General features: G+C 36.4%; 1 protein-coding gene across 2 annotated transcripts in view; it reads right to left on the reverse strand.

Annotated features, from left to right (window-relative positions):
- The window catches only part of HIBADH (3-hydroxyisobutyrate dehydrogenase), an 86557-nt gene that overhangs the window by 57194 nt on the left and 12162 nt on the right, over nt 1-17201 (reverse strand). For both annotated transcript variants that reach the window (XM_064412980.1, XM_064412989.1), the window contains exons 3-4: nt 16416-16525; nt 13820-13941 (exon numbers count right to left, since the gene is read on the reverse strand). In XM_064412980.1, coding sequence (XP_064269050.1) covers nt 13820-13941; nt 16416-16525 — 232 coding nt within the window. The remainder of the gene's footprint in view (nt 1-13819; nt 13942-16415; nt 16526-17201) is intronic.

Below are 17201 nucleotides of genomic sequence, written 5' to 3' on the forward strand. Positions count from 1 at the left end.
TTTCTATGTGAATAAGAGATCTTAAATATAACACAGTTCCAGGAAAAGCAAGAAAAAAGTCCACAAAACTAATTTTGAAACATTTCTGCTCATTAAGAAGCTCAGACTAAGAAATTGCTGCTAACTGAGCTGTACATGGAGTCAATATAAGGAGGAAGGAGCAGCAGTTATTTAAAATTTCTTGACAGCACTTTAATTATCATCAGTTAAATACACAGATTTATTGTATGTCTACATTCTGTAACTTCAGATTTAAGCCACAGGTTTTATTTTTTGAAATAATCTCCCACTGAACTTAACAGGAACACTTTTGAAAGTTTTGAAACACTTGTACACTTTTGAGAATCCTTATATAGGGCACATGTACAATAAAACACAAGTAAGTTATGAACCAATATTAACTATTTGGGAGCATATTTACAACTTTCTGGCCATTTTTTAGTTTGTCTACTTTTGTCTGTTTTTTAAGGAAAAGAAAAATGTGAAAGCCCATGTCCAACACTTACAAATAGGGCCTCCATGGCTGAACTGTGACTTCTGCATCTTATTTTTTCCCTCCCAAAGCTTAATTTCCAGGCAGTTCACTTAAATCCATAAAACCTATGGAGTTCTATCATCATAGTAAATACATATTCATTGCAACAATGAATTAAATTTCTTGTCTTCCTTACAAAGTATCTGACTGGGGAGGTGACGTAAACATGGTCTGTACTAACTAGCTCCAGAGTTCTAAGGTATTCAGGTGATATTGCCCTCCAAAAACACATCAGTTTTGGAAGTTCAATCCAATTGAAGCAACAGACAGATGTGACCAAACGCAGGTAGTTACCTTCTTAGAAAGAGCTGTCAGTACAGGGGCATGTTCCAGTTAATTCTTGACAAAGTTGCAAAGTTTCAGTGGTTTCAATAACCTACACCAGCATTTGGAACAGTTAAAACTCTTTGCTAAAACCATTCATCAATAAAAGAAACACTAATTTGAAACTGCAATCCATGCCATGTACTTAAAGAAAAGTACCTTTCATATAATATACCTTCTCCAATTCTCCTTTCCCACCAAAATACTGTATTTTGATGGGAAAGAAGAACTGACTTCTTTTGTCACTGGAAATCCAGAGCAACACATTGAATTTAGAAAATGTGTTTCATTTCATCGCCAGTGTGGATGCAATAGAGAATAAGGGGATAGAGATTCAAGAATGCTCACTCCCAGCTGTGGCCTCATGAGAAACAGCAGTATTCCTACTGCTGACGGGAGAAGAAAAATGGACATTATTTCTGCTTCAATTAGAAGGTTAGGAACTGAGGGACACAATTTAAAGTGAGTCAGCCATTGCTGTGTTGAAGATAGAGAAATAGAGCAGTAATGAGATGTAACAACTTGCAAAGCCTAAATACTTAGTTCTGTTTCAAGGTCATGTTTACAGATGTGCTTTGAAAATAACCCTAAAATATTTTAACTCAATATGATCCCATTTCCAAGACTGGAGTATAAGTCATTGTACTAAGTTATACTTCAACAGGGTTTAAATAATAGATCAACAAGGTTAGCTGCTGGAAATAGCAAACAATAAAACCTTGAACTTAGATGACACCAAATAAAAAAATCCTGTATGTTTAGTTGGGGATGTAGGGTATTGCCAAATAAATGAAAGAATTAGTTTATAGTTTCATGAAAAGTCCAGTTAAGTCATGCTCAGGATGTCAGTTCTACACAGTGCTTTGCAGCCTTGGAGTTTGAAAGACAACAGCTCAGTAGGGTAAAACAGAGACATTACATCACAGACACTTAACAGACACCAAGGACACACCTCTTCAACTTGCACTAAATTCCCGTTCAATTGCACAGACTAAAGAAGATGTCTAAGTGTTATGTGCTGAACTGGACTTCATAGATGTGTTCTATTAAGGTACTTTTAATGATTTTTTTTTGCCTTGACTGCATATCGCTTATAGTTCTTGATCCTTAGCAATAAAGGGATACCAGGGAAAAGGTTATTAAAATATGTTTTGATAGTGATCAACTAATCACATGTCTTGTGATATTTGCTGTTTATTTAAGCTTCTGTTTCCAGGTTCCAAAGCTGAAAATTGCAGGTTTTAATAAATATTGAACTTTTAGTCTTCTGTGCTTTTAAATGTTAATACCAACAAACTAAAAAAGGAGCAATAAAATTTAAAATTAGTTGTTCCTAAAACATTTAAGATTTGGAATGCCTGACCTATGAATTCATTAACCTCTGGAATTAGACAGGAGAAAGCAAGATGTAGAAGACTTTCAAATACTTCAATGGGATCTAATGTTTTATGGTGCAAAAAGCTGTTTGTATCTGCTGCCATAATTATACTCATGCTTCCCTTTTATTTTTTGCTAATAAAACAGAAGACAAAATATAACAAAGCATTTTCATTACTTGTCTGTCCAATCACTAATCTGCATGCATTACCTGAAATAAAAAGATCCCAAAAGGACGAGTACACAAGAAGCTGCCAAACCACATATTCTCTCCCTACTTTGTTTGCCATTGACTAGTTTTTTCTTGTAATTCAATAGCAAAAGAAAAAACCAACAAACACTATTGTACTTTACTGCTTCTTGTGTAATGTGGTGAAAGAACTGACTCAGAAACTTGTTTTCTATTTTCAGCTGTATTATTTGGTCTAATAAAACCTTCTACCTCTCTGTACACCATTTCCCTTCTTTGTACTCTTAAGTCACTGTGCAAAAAGAACAGTGGTACTTCATTACTATGATTAGTACTGAAACATTACAGATACCTATTATTCGTGTGGCAAGAATTTAATTAGCATAATAATAGAGTAATATGGCAAGAATTTCTGACTAAAAAAAGTGTTGAAATCCTCTGTGGTTCAGCATTCAGGAGTAAGGGAAAATGGCAACTCATGCCACTTTTAAACTGAGAATTACTGCACCCAAGTAGTAATTTACAGAGATCCCACAAGAAATGGCAGAGCCATAGGAAATGCCACTCTTAACCACATAGGGTTACATTTGACTGACAACTGCACTCAGCCCGTCTTTTTCCAATTAAGCTCCATCTGCTTCCTCAGTTGGACTGGTTGGCCTAAGGCCTCACAACAGGACACCCATTGTATGTTACTTCATCCACTTCCCCAAAAAAGCTTTCTCTGCCAGAAGCCTGGGGACGCTTCCTCAAAGCATGTCATTGGACAGGGGCAGGCGAGATGGGTGGGTGGACGAGTGGGAGTGGATGTGTTGCATGTGAGCATTGGCAGAAACCTGAAAAAGCATGGGCTTAGTAACTCCAACAAATCCAAGGAAGGTTTAAGTCCCTACAAATTAAAATAAAAAGCACCATTTTTCTTTCATTATATAGTCTGACCAAAAAGCTTCTGAAACCAAAATTAAATAGTGTGTTCCCTTCCACTCCCCAACATACACACTCTAAAATAAATAATGGCCAAACTGATTTAAATGAGATTCTGTAGAAGAATTTGTGCTTAGATGAAAATGGCACATTTGAGCCTGAAGCAAAAGTAAAACCACCAAGTTATAAACCTCTCAAAGGAAGGTTTATAATGGAAATGCCAACAGACCCTTAACTATAGTGGAGCTGTTAGGTGCCAACATATAAATAATTCTAGTTTTTGCGGTCACTTACGATAAATTAGATACAGTGCAAGTAGAAACAGTAGGGTTCTGATTCAGTAAACAGTAACAGCCAAGAGTGCATGTTTGGATTTTTAGACAAGTATAGCACAGATTTGATGCTGGCTCTGAAATGGAGTCTATAAGGACATTTGGACTTTTTAAAGTAGTAAGCAAGCCATATTCTGAATTCTTGAGGGCTTGTAAAATAAAAACCTCCTTAACAAGCTTTGCTGCCTACTGTTTCAATCTCCTAAGATTCCTTTACCCCAGCAACCAAAAAATTGCTCCATTCAAGATTGGTGTAATTGTCTACTAAAGAAAACAACATACTAAGTAAGTGCACATAGTCACTTTTAGTGTTAAGAATTGCTAAGCATATTAATGCAGTGGGAAAAAAAGTACCAGTGACCAAACAGTAACAGATTAACCAACTTCTTTAATAGGTACGCCAGTTGTTGCACTACTAATAGAAATGCTTTTCTATAGTCCAGCTTGTTCTGCAACTGGAATGATGCATTTAGGTGATCAAGTATGTTCATTTTGGTCCTGGGAGGCATTTGTGCATTGTTTCACAGCAGTTAAGCTCCATGCCTTAAAATGATTCCTTGAGGCAGGGAGAGATACTATTAGGGCTCTCCGCAGGAACTTCCATCTTGGACAGGGTGGGAGCCCTCCAAGGCAGCCAAGACTCAGGCTGAGGCTGTTAAGAGGATGCTCTATCTCAGGAACTCTCCTGCTTGCCAAATTCACATCAGTTTCTCATTTAGTGCTTCCGCTACAAAAGCCTACCACTGCCCCAGCCTCACCCCTAACTCCCCACTAATATAAATCCTAAGATGAGCATCTGCAGAAAGAGGAAAGTTAGACACACCCCTAGTTTGCTCTAACTATATAGGGCTCTACCACAACAGCACTTCACATGCTGATAACCTACTGAACATTTCTTTCTCCAGCTGTCCTTCAACTTTTAAAAGAGGAAGAAAATTGCTGTTCTTCCCACACATGCGACATAAAATGCCTTTTTCAAAACAAAAAGCATCTAGCTGCTACCAAATACTGCTTTCAGATGACTAGCAATTGTAGCAATTCTGGAAGTAATTTGATCAGAAAAATGTTGGACCTCAGGAATCAAGCAAGTTGGAACAACTAACTATGTATAGTCATATGTCTCTATAGATTACCTCCATGTTAGTTTTATAAGGAAATCCACAATTTTAAGTGAACCCAAGAAATCTAACACAAATGAAACACAAATAATATGCTCCTCAGCCAAAGCTAAAAGTCAGTGACTTTCCCTGTACTCCCTGTGGCAAGCACACTAAGAGCCACAAGTCACACATTCCCACCATACATTCTCAGAAAGCAATGGAAACATGGATTGAAAACAAAATGACATCCAAAATGCACATTTCTTACTGTGTATGGTTAAGCTATATGGTTACGGAGGAACTAGGAACTTACACAGTTTGCAGCAACTCAGTAAATAAAGCAATGGATAATTAGATGTCAGATCAGTATTCCTCACAATTTTCTAAGCTTCACACTAAAAAAAAAACCCTAACCCCATTAGTTTACCTGAAGACAAACAACATAGTGGGATACTATCAAATCATTATGTGGATTAAAATACAGAAAGAATTTAAAGTATTCCACGGTGTTTCACACTGTTCTGCCCATTTTACCACAAATAATTTAACATTCTTCTACAACACAGAATAATTAAAACACAACTGCTTACAGAACCAGGAACAGAAACTGAAGGTATGGCATCAGGGTTAACATTTCCATGCATTACTCTGTTCCCATCAAGTCATCTCTTAATTTTCTCTTACAAAGAGATACTGGTTAAAGCTGTACAAGGTTTAGGAAAACCCACACAATGGGATTTTTTTCCCAGCAAAACTACAGAAAATAAAATAAGGTTAACCCTATAATTTTAAGGGTTAAAATTATAGGTCAAATACAGTGCAGTAAATATTTTTTTTTCCCACTTCGGGTCCTATGTTGTGCTCGGCATGAATAGAACTGTAGTTAGTAAAAACTGTTTCTTCAGCTCTGGAACTGCAAGACCACTCTGTCCTCCACTTTTCAGTAGACTGAAGTGGTGAGCCAACAGGACTGAATACTGTTGGACAAACCAAAAGGTGAACATTTGAATAGTTTGTATGCTGACAGCTGGATTCTAAATGATTATTAACGGTAAAAGGCAATATTCTTTCCCTTACTGTTTTATTTCATAATACAAACCATGGTTTTTTAAAATGTGGTTGAAGGAAGAAGAATTAGGAAATCTTGGTATTTCTGTGTGCTCCCTGTGGATTAACCAGGAGCTGTTCTGCTAAGCACGAAAGCTCAGTCTACTGAATTGTCTCACAATGGGCAGTACTACAGGAAACATTGCAAATGTGGAATAATTTTCAGGTATTTGTTTGAAGTGCAGAGGGATTACTTCTGCTAGAACGTTCTCCCCCTTTTTATTTGCACAACTTAAGATTCTTTTCAAAACATAAAAATGTCCTCCACTACAAGGCAACATTCTGCAATGATCCAGTGATTTAGAATGGCCCCGGATCATAGGAAAATATTTTCATAAATAAACCCAATATTTGGTCAACTCGTCACTATGACTTTAAAAATTAAACAAAAGGAATCCAGAATACTAGCATCATCCAGATGGGGGTCAATAGAAGATCAGCTTTCATTCCTACTCATCCTGGATTCAGCTATTTAGGGGATCAACAAGTGATTTACTTTTCAAAGGCCTGCACTACAAGACAAGGTTAGCCGTCCCTGCCTGCAAAATTTAGTCCATGTGTGTTTGTTTCTTTTCTTTTTGGCTCCTTTAGATAAAATGTTTAAAGGGCTGTGTGTTCTTCAACACAGAGCAGTTTGCACAAATGTGTCCTAAGATCTTAGATGACTCCTAAGGTTCAAACACTTAGGATGTTAATGTTTCTTTCCACATGTCTAGTGTAAGATCTGCAGATCTCCCTTGATGAATAAGAGACAAAATAAAACATGTAATTCTATGTTATGCCACATCTTCAGTGGCCCAGTCCATTTAAATAAGTGCTATGGTTTACCCCAGCTGGCAAAGAAGTACCACGCAGCCACTCACTCATTCACCCCTCACCCTTCCCCAGCGGGATAGAGAGGAGAAACATAAAAAAAGGTAAAATCCATGTGTTGACATAAGAACACTTTAACAATGGAAATAAAATATAATGATTATAATAATGCTATCAACAATAATATCAATAATAATTTTTTAAATGGTGATGAAAAGGAGGCAACAAAAAGAGTGAAATTAAACCCAAGAACGACAAGTGATGCACAATACAGTTGCTCCACTGACTAACGTCCAGCCCATTCCTGAGCAGCAATCAGCCCCTCCCAGGCAATTCTCCCAGTTTATATACGGAGCTATACGAGTTCTATCAAAGGAATATAACCCTTTTGCCAGTTCAGGTCAGCTGTCCTGGCAATGCTCCCTTCTGGCTTGGTGTGCATTTCCTTATTGACAGAGCATGGGAAACTGAAACTCCTTGACTTGAAGTAAGCACTACTTAGCAACAACTAAACATCAATGTGTTATCAACTTTATTCTCATTCTGAAACAAAAAAGCCCAACACTGTACCAGCTACTAAGATATTCCAGCTGAAACCATTTAGTCAGGTTTCTGTGGACTTTTTTCCCAACAAACAAGAATTCCACACACAGACTGAAAAAATCTGTTTAAGGCAACACTGAATTACAAGTATAACTGCTTTTCATTAAGACTCATCGAAAACTGCATTTTCTCCAGCAGCACCTCCAAGGCTTGTAGCTGGTGGGGCTGTCCCCGTGGTGATGGGCACTGTGCAGGCACAGGGCACTCACTCCCAGTCTACTCTGTGCAGTGCCTTCCAGTTTGGACTTCCTGCTCTGGTGTGCCTGGTGCTGGGCACACTATTGACATGTGCACCATCCACATTTAGCACAGTGCACAATTAAGACTCATATGGAGTCAGGGGATTATTAAGGTCTGGTGCTCATCATCCCCACTGTCCCAAAAGCACAGGAATCACACTAGGGTTTTTTGACTACATGAAAAATACACACTTTGAACAAGGCACTCCATTGAAAGAACAAAAAGAGAGAAAAAGAAGCCCATGAATGTTTAAAACCAAAATAAACTTAGCATGAAGCTTCAAAGTCATCACTTCATTCCAGAAACATTCTCAAACACCACCTGCAACCCCTTAACCTTAAACATTCCCTAAGAGAAGCAATCAAAAATTAAAAAATGATAGTAAATTAACTTTTATTCCCTAGGACTTATGACAGGCTGGCATTTATAGATCATTCTTACTCTGGGTATCTCAGAACATTTGACAGGAAGAGGCAGATACTAGCATTAAAGTAACCACAAACAAACAGAGCAGTTATTAGGAATGTGGTAACAGCTCACATACAGCCGTGAATATTAGAACCATTTTTACTGAGAGAAGGAATGTTGGCTCTAACTCTGCAGTTATTCCTTACTCTTTTTCAAAGAGTGCCACAGGGATTTCTAACTTCCATCTGGACAGTTTTCTTTTAACTGTTTTTGAACACCATGTGTGAGAACACAACAGGATTGTAGACATTAGAGATGGAAAAGACCGATTAGATCATGTAGCCATCCTCCTGCCAGTCGTAGATTTTTCCCCACAGAATAGTTCCTTCCTAGCACTTTGCCCAGTACAGTTTCAAGCATGTTGAGATATTTGGCTTCAACCATCTCCTTTGGAAATTATTCCACAGTGTATGAAGAATGTCGTTAGGACATTTTTCCTGGTAGACACGGCACGCATTTTTCTTTCCTTAATGATTTCCAGCCTATTATTCCTGGTTATGTCCCATTGAGCCGGCCTGAATAACTCATCTTTACACCTTCGAATAAATGGAGACAGATATGTTTCTCTGCACATTGGTCACTATTTGGCCAGACTACACACAATTTTATTGCCAAAATATACAATATGCTTTAATAAAATAATTTATTCCACCCTTTTAGTCATTGTAGGATTGCTGTCTCCACCCCAGTGAACATTTTTAGATGACATTCTGAACAAATCTGTTTATTCCTCCTTACCTTCTGGTACCTTTTATTTTATTTTATATTATAGAGAATGAAAAAGGCATAATAGACTTACAGAAGAAAAATAGCCTTGCAAAGTCAGCACATAAATAAATATACTACCTAACTCTTCTGAAACAACAGCTGCTGCCAACACAGTGATATTTGCACAAGCTTTATACTTCCTCCCTTCCCTGTGTCAAAATATACATTTTACCAATGCGTAAGATTTTCAAGATCTTCAGTTTTTTCTTCTCTCCAACAAAAGAGATCTATTAAACTAGCTTTATTTTGACAGATAAGTTTTTTATACAATTTAAACCATAAGTTATTAGAAATCAGAAGCTTTTTAGGCATCTCAGATTTCAAAATACTTCTTCATCCTCATTGCAGCTTCCTTAAATCAGTTGAGCCAATTCTTCCCTTTTTTGTCATGAGTTACTTTCTGCAGTATTTTCTCTCATCTAAATTTCAGAATAACTCATAATATTTTTCACACTACCTTTAGTATTAAGGTTGTACATTGTAATTTCTACTACCATCCCTAAATCACAGACTTTCCAAAGAATGAATATGATCAAATGTATTCAGAAAAAAATGTAAACAGAGAAATTAAGAAAAATGTTGGGAAAGAAAAAAATTACACAAGGCATACAGTGACTGAGGAAGAGCAAAGCAAGTGAGGTAAAAGTGTTATGCTCAGTACCAGGAACACAGAGAACATTGTGGCCATTCTGAGCACACACATTTAGGCTTTAAAAATAAAGCACAAAAACATAAATCCAGAAACGATAATGGAGCAAATACTACTATGCCTTTAGATGTTTTTCCTTGCCAACAAGAACACCTGCTATTGAGGGGGATAGGTCAGAATTATTATTTCTAAATTCATGAACCTGCTCTATCTTTATAGCGTTTCAAGGATCCTAACAGATCCAATCACTGCATTACCAGACCAGAAAGCCAAAACCACACCAAACCTCTATACCACCAAATTCAGGACATTCCTTATTTTATTTATTGTGCTTGTATAAAAAAAATACATGATGCCTGAAATTAGAAACATTGAAGTAACCCACCAACTTTTCCTCTCCCATGAAGTCATAAGATTGCACTTCTCTAAAGGTGCACAAAGATAAAGAAACAAAGCAGACAGAACTTAATGAAGCCAGTTCAAGTAGCTCTACCAAGGCTCCCCAGCAAAGACAGGTCTATTACATCAGTTTAATTCTGGCAAAGATATTGATTATGCACCTTTATTACAACAGAATTTACAAGCTAAGAGATGCAATGTTTGAACTACTCATTCCTATTACCTATTATTTAGTCTAGTCTGAATGAGTCTTTCAAATAATCTTTGCAAATATTGGTGTGCATAAAGTTTTAACTCTTCTGCTTCCCTTGGAAAAGGCACAGCACTAAGTGCCTTCAATGGTCAAGTAGAGAAACATATAACTCACTTCTCCTATTTTAGCAAAGTGCCCTTTCTAAGAAAAAGGGAAAAAAACTGGTATCCTGAAATATATTGCTCTTTGAAATAAAATAAATAAAATAAAATATCTCCAGTGTTTCAGAGTGTTTCTAATAATTTTTTTCCTTTGCTCCCTATTAAGTAGAGATCTGGCCATGCAGGGAATAAGTCTGCAATGCACACCTCAAGGACTCACATTGTACTTTATGTCATCAGTGACCTGAAGTCTTAACTTGTCAGTGTTGCTACTACTACTGTTTCCATCACTTTATGATCAGCTGAAGTTTATGGAAGCAGGACTATAAGATGAAACAGTTTCAAATGACAGCTGGAATAGAAACCACAACCTCTTCTGGTCACACCTCCAATGTGCAACCTCCAATGCACAGTTTCTAAAGAAAAAAAAATTATTCTCCTCTTTTTTACCATTTTAGTCTGACTACAGTTCTCTATATGACAGCTGTTATTAACAATTAGCAGTTTGACTTTTTAACTGACTACTCTCTTGTCTAAAGGATACAGTGAGGAGGAAGGAAGATCTAAAGTTTCATTATCAGATCTTAAAGAACCAGACTTACAAAATAGTTGAAAACCTTTTTTCATACCCCCAAAACAAGAAAAACAAATCAAGTTGTCACATATTTTTATGAAGTTCCAGTAGAATGCACTACAATGTATTTTAAGCAGATACAGAGCTGATAAGATTTTAATAGTCAGTGGAAGGGGAAAGAAGTTGAAAAGGTTGTATCTGAACACTAACAATGCTTAAAACATAGAAAGAATTACATTAGAAATAAAGAAAAAAAATCAGCCAGTATACAGCCAACATATTAGGAAACTAATATCTTGTGTACTGATTTAGAGAACTACTACAACAGACTCAGTGAAGACACTAGTGAAGTTAGCTCTGGATTATGAGGCGAGAATCTTTATCATACTTCTACTGAAATCAGTGGGAGGACAATTTTGACACAATTCTTGAAGGATAAATTTAGATCCTGTACTTAGCCAGTAGAACCTTGTGCCAACAGGACCCAGTTTTAAATATGCTTCTGAGATATGCATGCCTTAAAATAGTTTTATACATACAAAGACGAAGAACCCAACCTTTCCAAAGAGATAGCTTTCCTGTCCAGATTAAAACAAACAAACAAACAAACAAACATGGATTTTGAAGATGTTTCCCCATTTGTCCCATGCTCACAAAGAGACCACAAACCAGGGCAGCGCTGGGAACCATAACACAACTTTCTCATGTGGACCTGCAAGAGATCCTAATCCCGGGCTAAAGCGATTGCTATCTCTAGACAGCATTAGCAGCATAATCTGCATGCAACCATGAGGATGAGAAGTATTTTCTGAAGTCACTTAATACAAAATAATACTATAAGGACTTGGTTCATCAACTTCTACTTAATGGGTCCTGACTGTAAGCTGCAAGTAAATGCTGTAGGCCAATAATATGAAGAAGACAGCACTAAGTTGGCATGCAGCCCATCTGGAAAAGATCAAGAGGAAGCATCTTTTGGGGGCAAGACTGCAAACAAGCCACTAAAATCTGGCCCTAATGCTGTGCCCGAAGATTCTTCATTTGCCATGTCAGAACAGGATTAAAATCATTGCTCTCTCTCCCTAGGGTTTACAGACCAAGCAATTTTCAAAATATTACTCAGTTTGTGAATTTGTTCACAGTGCAGATGAATGTTAACATCAGGCAACACCCAAATACCTAAAAACAAAACTGGAGTTGTCTGCCAATAACAGCTAGTAAACAGACATCTCTAAAGAGGACAGTTCAGGCATGCTGCTTTCCCTTCCACCTCCCTATGTCCCACCAACACTCCTTGAAACTCCTGCCAACTCTATTGCATTGCACAGCAACAGCATAGTGCCTGCCAATTTCTAGAGAGCCGAGCATACTTCTCCATTTAGTGTTTTGTCTGAAAGCCAACAATGCAGTCAGGACATATAAAAATACCCCAAAGACTTGATGAGTTAGGTACTGAAAGATGGAAATAACAAAGCACAGCATTAAAGGTTTTTTTCTCAACAGACCTAACTTCTCCACATTTCTAGCAAGTACCCACTTTAAACATGATTTGTACAGAGCATTCCTTGGGCTTCACAAATATATTAAGGACTAGAAAGTTAAATGTATTCTTTCCCTCTGATACAGGATATCCCTCAATCTGTATCTGACACTAGTCACCATTCAGATAAACCACTAACACCAAAAAAGCCATCTGTATTCATACTAGTCAGCTACATGTTATCATATTAACTCTCTATCTTGGCCTTACGTTTTTCTCAAGAATAAAATCCCCTAAGCAGCTACAGTTCCTTCGGAATCAAACTCTTCCTTTTCTTCTTTATAGTTATAGTCAGTCTTACACCAAAAACTTAAAGATGAAAATAAATTATAGACATTTCTAAAAGGTAAATAATTCCTTGAGGAAAATAACATACTTGGCAGAAGGGGATTGAAGAAAACAACATACAAGTAGGTCAGAACTGCCCAACTGATAAGCAAAAAGCCATGCTGTGTTTAAAAAGAAGGATTGGAGAGATACATAATCTGCCCACAATATAATTTTTCTTTGTTTTTTCTTCCCAGGCTGATTAGCTATCTAGCTTTATAAAACAGAACTAACATTTTGGCTGTGAAGCAAGAATCTTGTCTTCTCCATTATATTCTCCAGCATCACCTACCTGGATCTGCATACTTTGTGTTCACAATAGAATTTGGATGAAAATTTTGGCTTCTAGTATGTAGTCAAATCCTGCCTTAGTTCCCAGTTGAAAATGAAACAGATTGATTGACAGTTTTTGCTCATCACTGACATTCATCAGGAAAATAAAGAATTCTCAAAATGCCAGTTACATTAATTTTTAGACCAGATTGTAAAATCCTCAAGATTTTCCCACAAAAATAAGGTTTCCTCACCTTCTAATTCTAGGTATTTTGGAGAAGAATTCAACAATAGAAATGACCTGTAATGGTTTTGTTTTCAGAACATTAATTTTATGTTTCTGCTGTCCTCTGTCCACAAATTGAGAAGTCTTTCCTGCTCTATATTATTTCTTACAAGAGACTAAATACTCAGAGATCAATAGTCAGTAACTTTTAAGAATAGACAATTATCACCCACATTCTTCAGTTGTTACAAACCAGACAAATCTCTGTTTTCTTTTGATAAGAAATCTTATATTCCTCACTTCATTATTTCCTTTTTAATTAATGAAAAAGCAACAGAACTGCTTAATGACAACCAGTTTTTCCCTAACAGGAAGAAAGAGATGGAGGCTAAAGGAATGTGAATAACTGTATAAAAATGCAGCTTTATGAAAGAAGTTAAATTAAAAGGACCACTGTACAATACCCAAGAAAGATGATTCTCCAAGCTGTTTTTCAAAAGCATACTCCTAAATCCTAAAAATACTCCTGTTATACATATCTGTAATGCAATTAAACAACAACAACAAAACAGAATACTGTACATATAGCAAAGAAAAGCAACTTATAGCAACAAGGGTACAAATTGGTGACTGAAACTGCACACAAAGACACAGACAACTTGTCCAATATGAGGTAAACTGCTAATGAAGACTTACCTCCAGAAACTGGGGCATCCATGAAAACTGCTCCCGTTTTTTCAGCAGCTTTGGCTAATTCTTTTGAAACTGCTGGATCTATAGTGCTGGAATCTATTAGCAATGAGCCTTTCTTCACTTTCCTAAAATAAAGATTTATTATTATAATTATTATTTTCAGAAGATATTTGCAACTATTACCATGGCACTGGCTTCCATCAGCGTGACAAATGTGCAGATATTTTTTGGTACACTAGTAAATATGAAGTTTTAAACCTTATTGAGCAAGATCTGCTCAGTATGCATACTGAAGCTGTTAACTACTCAAAGCCCAATAACAGCTGAACACAAAAACCAATGTTTTTCTAAACACTATTAAAAAAATACACAAAAAGGTCACACTAGGAAAATCTTCCATTACACAAGTTGAGCACTATATAATATACAGATTACCTAAGATGCATTCTAAGCAACTGTTGATGCAGCATAAAGTTTAATATATAAAGATAAAATACTATTTTTATATATACAGTATCTTAAGTTCTTATATCAGAATGGTCTGATTGCATTCTTTTAATCATTCTATAATTTGTTCTCCATAAAGACCATAACTAAAACCAAAAAAAGCCCACTGAAGATTTGAAGTGAAGCATGGAGAAAAATGTTTTCCCACTGATAGCCAGTACATTTAGGCAGATCTGTATTTCAAACTGTAGATTACAGAAAGCTCTTTATTTGATTAAAAAACATGATAAAATTTTTGAAATTTAAAAAATGTTAACTTCTTCAATGCCCTCCACAACAAAAAAGTTGATTTTTATTCCTCTTTCCATTGAACTGCACCATGATTTCATGTCCACCCGACCAGCAATCACCATGAAATCGAACACCAGAATTTTTCAGTCATAAAAACATATCCCATTTAAAGCAACTCATGGCAGACAAAGAGATCCACTGCACCTTGCATGCTGTTGGCAGTACAGTGGATTTCACTTAATTGAATTACCCAGATTGCTGGAAATAGTCTTTCAACATATACATACATTGTGACCCTACTGGCACTCCAGAGTCAAACAGTGCCACATACACAAAACTCATCCCTTGTGCTGCTGCAGTTAGTTTGAACACATGCAAACAAAAACCAATGCAGCAGATAAGGTACTACATCATCTCCCCTTGATGTTCAGAAGAAGGCACAATGGCACAGGCTCCTTGGTAACACAGTGGGATGACTAACTCAACCTTTAAACACTTCACATTATTGAGGTTTTCTTCTGCAAAGCTTTAAAAGCTTCAGAAAATTATGAAAATCAAACCAGTCAGCAAGGACCAGCTCACTCAGAGCCACAATTACTCACTACTGCCAAATTACACTTCTCTTAATACAGAGGCTGAGAAACTGCAGCAGCAGAGGACTGCTTTCCACATGCTCTGTTTCCTGCTGGATTTCCCACTTCTATGTACTCAAGAAGATTTACTGCTGTACTGTACCAGTACGTACTGCCAATTGTTCTTCAAACCACTGCCATCACGGGTGCAGTCCTCCCACAGCTCTTTCCTGAGCTTTGTGGGGCTGATCCTATTACCCATCTTCCCTGAAGGGTCTAAGCTATAGATACTTAGATTTGCTCACTCCTACCTTATGCGGAACTAAACTACAGACAATAAGGGAAAGAATCAACTATTATTCTTATCTAGCAAGAGCAACAGAAATTCCCCCTTCCACTTCCATTTCCTTATCACTGCATCCTAATACTGTGCAATCAATACTTAAAAAGGTAATAATTTCATACTTTTTGATAATTTTTGATCATAATTTTTTTAAAAATCTACTGTACTTTTGTCTTCTGTATGTTTTTCCATTTACCTTATTAACCTGGATAGCTCTTAAGAGACTACATGATCCTCAGAGGTATCCAGTAGCCTCAGTCAGCCTGCCAGAAGCAGTGCATATGTAGCTAGAACACATTTTTAAACTATATATATATTTGATTTGGCAAGTTCAAAAACTCTGAGCATTAGAATTCTGCAGACTATGGATTTAAGGCTCAGTGGAAATCCCACCACAAAAGTTAAAAAACACTGCTTCACATTAAACAAAATCTTAAGGCATTTTTTTCTGTAATAAACAGATAATAAGAGTAGAAATCAAGAATGTCTTGTCAGCTATTCTATGTTAACACTTTAACAACATAAGACATAATGGTGTCTATTCAGAATATTTAATTTATAGGACTTCAAGGTAAAGAAAATAGTATTTGAGCAACAAATACTATTTGTTGCTCAAAAAATAGTTGCCAGCAAATATTCTAGATGTACTTGAGTGTAGTACATCACATTACGGCAAAAGAACCATGAAACTGAAAAGGCAGATAATAGTTAAATTGCCTGAAATGCACAAAAATTATTATTCTACTGAAAATAAAATAAAGACTTGAGCCAAAAGCCATTCAAAAGCAGCACTGTATGAGAGAACTTATATAATTAGAAATATCAATAGTGACAGAACAGAGAACATTGAATTAAGTGCCCTGAAGGCACGGGAAGAGTTACAACAGCAATCATCAGACAAACCTTGAGTACAAGTGGAAATTCTCCAAACTACAAAAAGTCTTACTTTAGAATTCCATTTGCTCCTGTGTAAACTTCTTTTGCATGGGGACTAGAAGGCAGCATGGTAATAATTCTGTCTGCTCTTTCTGCTACGTCTGCTGGAGATTCTGTTACCTTTTAAAGAAAAAAAACCCAAACAATATAAGCTTATACACTTCTGAAAAAGAAATGTTTGATGAGTTTGCTTTTAGTATGCACTGGTCACAACTAAGCTAGGTAAAAAATTAAAATATAAGAAAAATCTCTCTCCTAATGAAAATATTAGTTATTTGGATCCAGCAACAGAAAAAAAAAAAAGAAAAGGATCTCCTATCATGGAAGTTCCTCCATAGCATCTGCTAAAGGGAATATGCTTTCATCCCATCAACTCATGAACCTTCAATTCACTACAAACCCTGCATCTATAGAAAATATTGCTCTACAATGTTTCTAAGGAGGGACAACATGAGAGGATTACAAAAATATCACTTTTTTCCTTGTCTTATATACGGCATTAAAAGAGACGAAGACTGAGGAAAAAAGAAAACATTACTCAATGCACCTCTGAGCCTCACCTTAAAAGAAATCAGATAAACTAACTGATATTTCTCAAAATATTACAACTGGCATTTTTAAAATGGAAAATTATCAGCTCAAGCATCCTTCATTAAAAAGATATGAACAATTTTCAAAATATATTATTAGGCATTAGTTGTTAAATAATCATACCTAACTTGAAAGGTATATTACCATTCTGAAGTCACTTTCAGAGGTAGGCACTATAGTATTTAAGAGACATACACAACAAATG

Source organism: Passer domesticus, chromosome 1 (genome assembly GCF_036417665.1).
Source record: "Passer domesticus isolate bPasDom1 chromosome 1, bPasDom1.hap1, whole genome shotgun sequence".
In the NCBI taxonomy this organism is placed as follows: Eukaryota; Metazoa; Chordata; class Aves; order Passeriformes; family Passeridae; genus Passer; species Passer domesticus.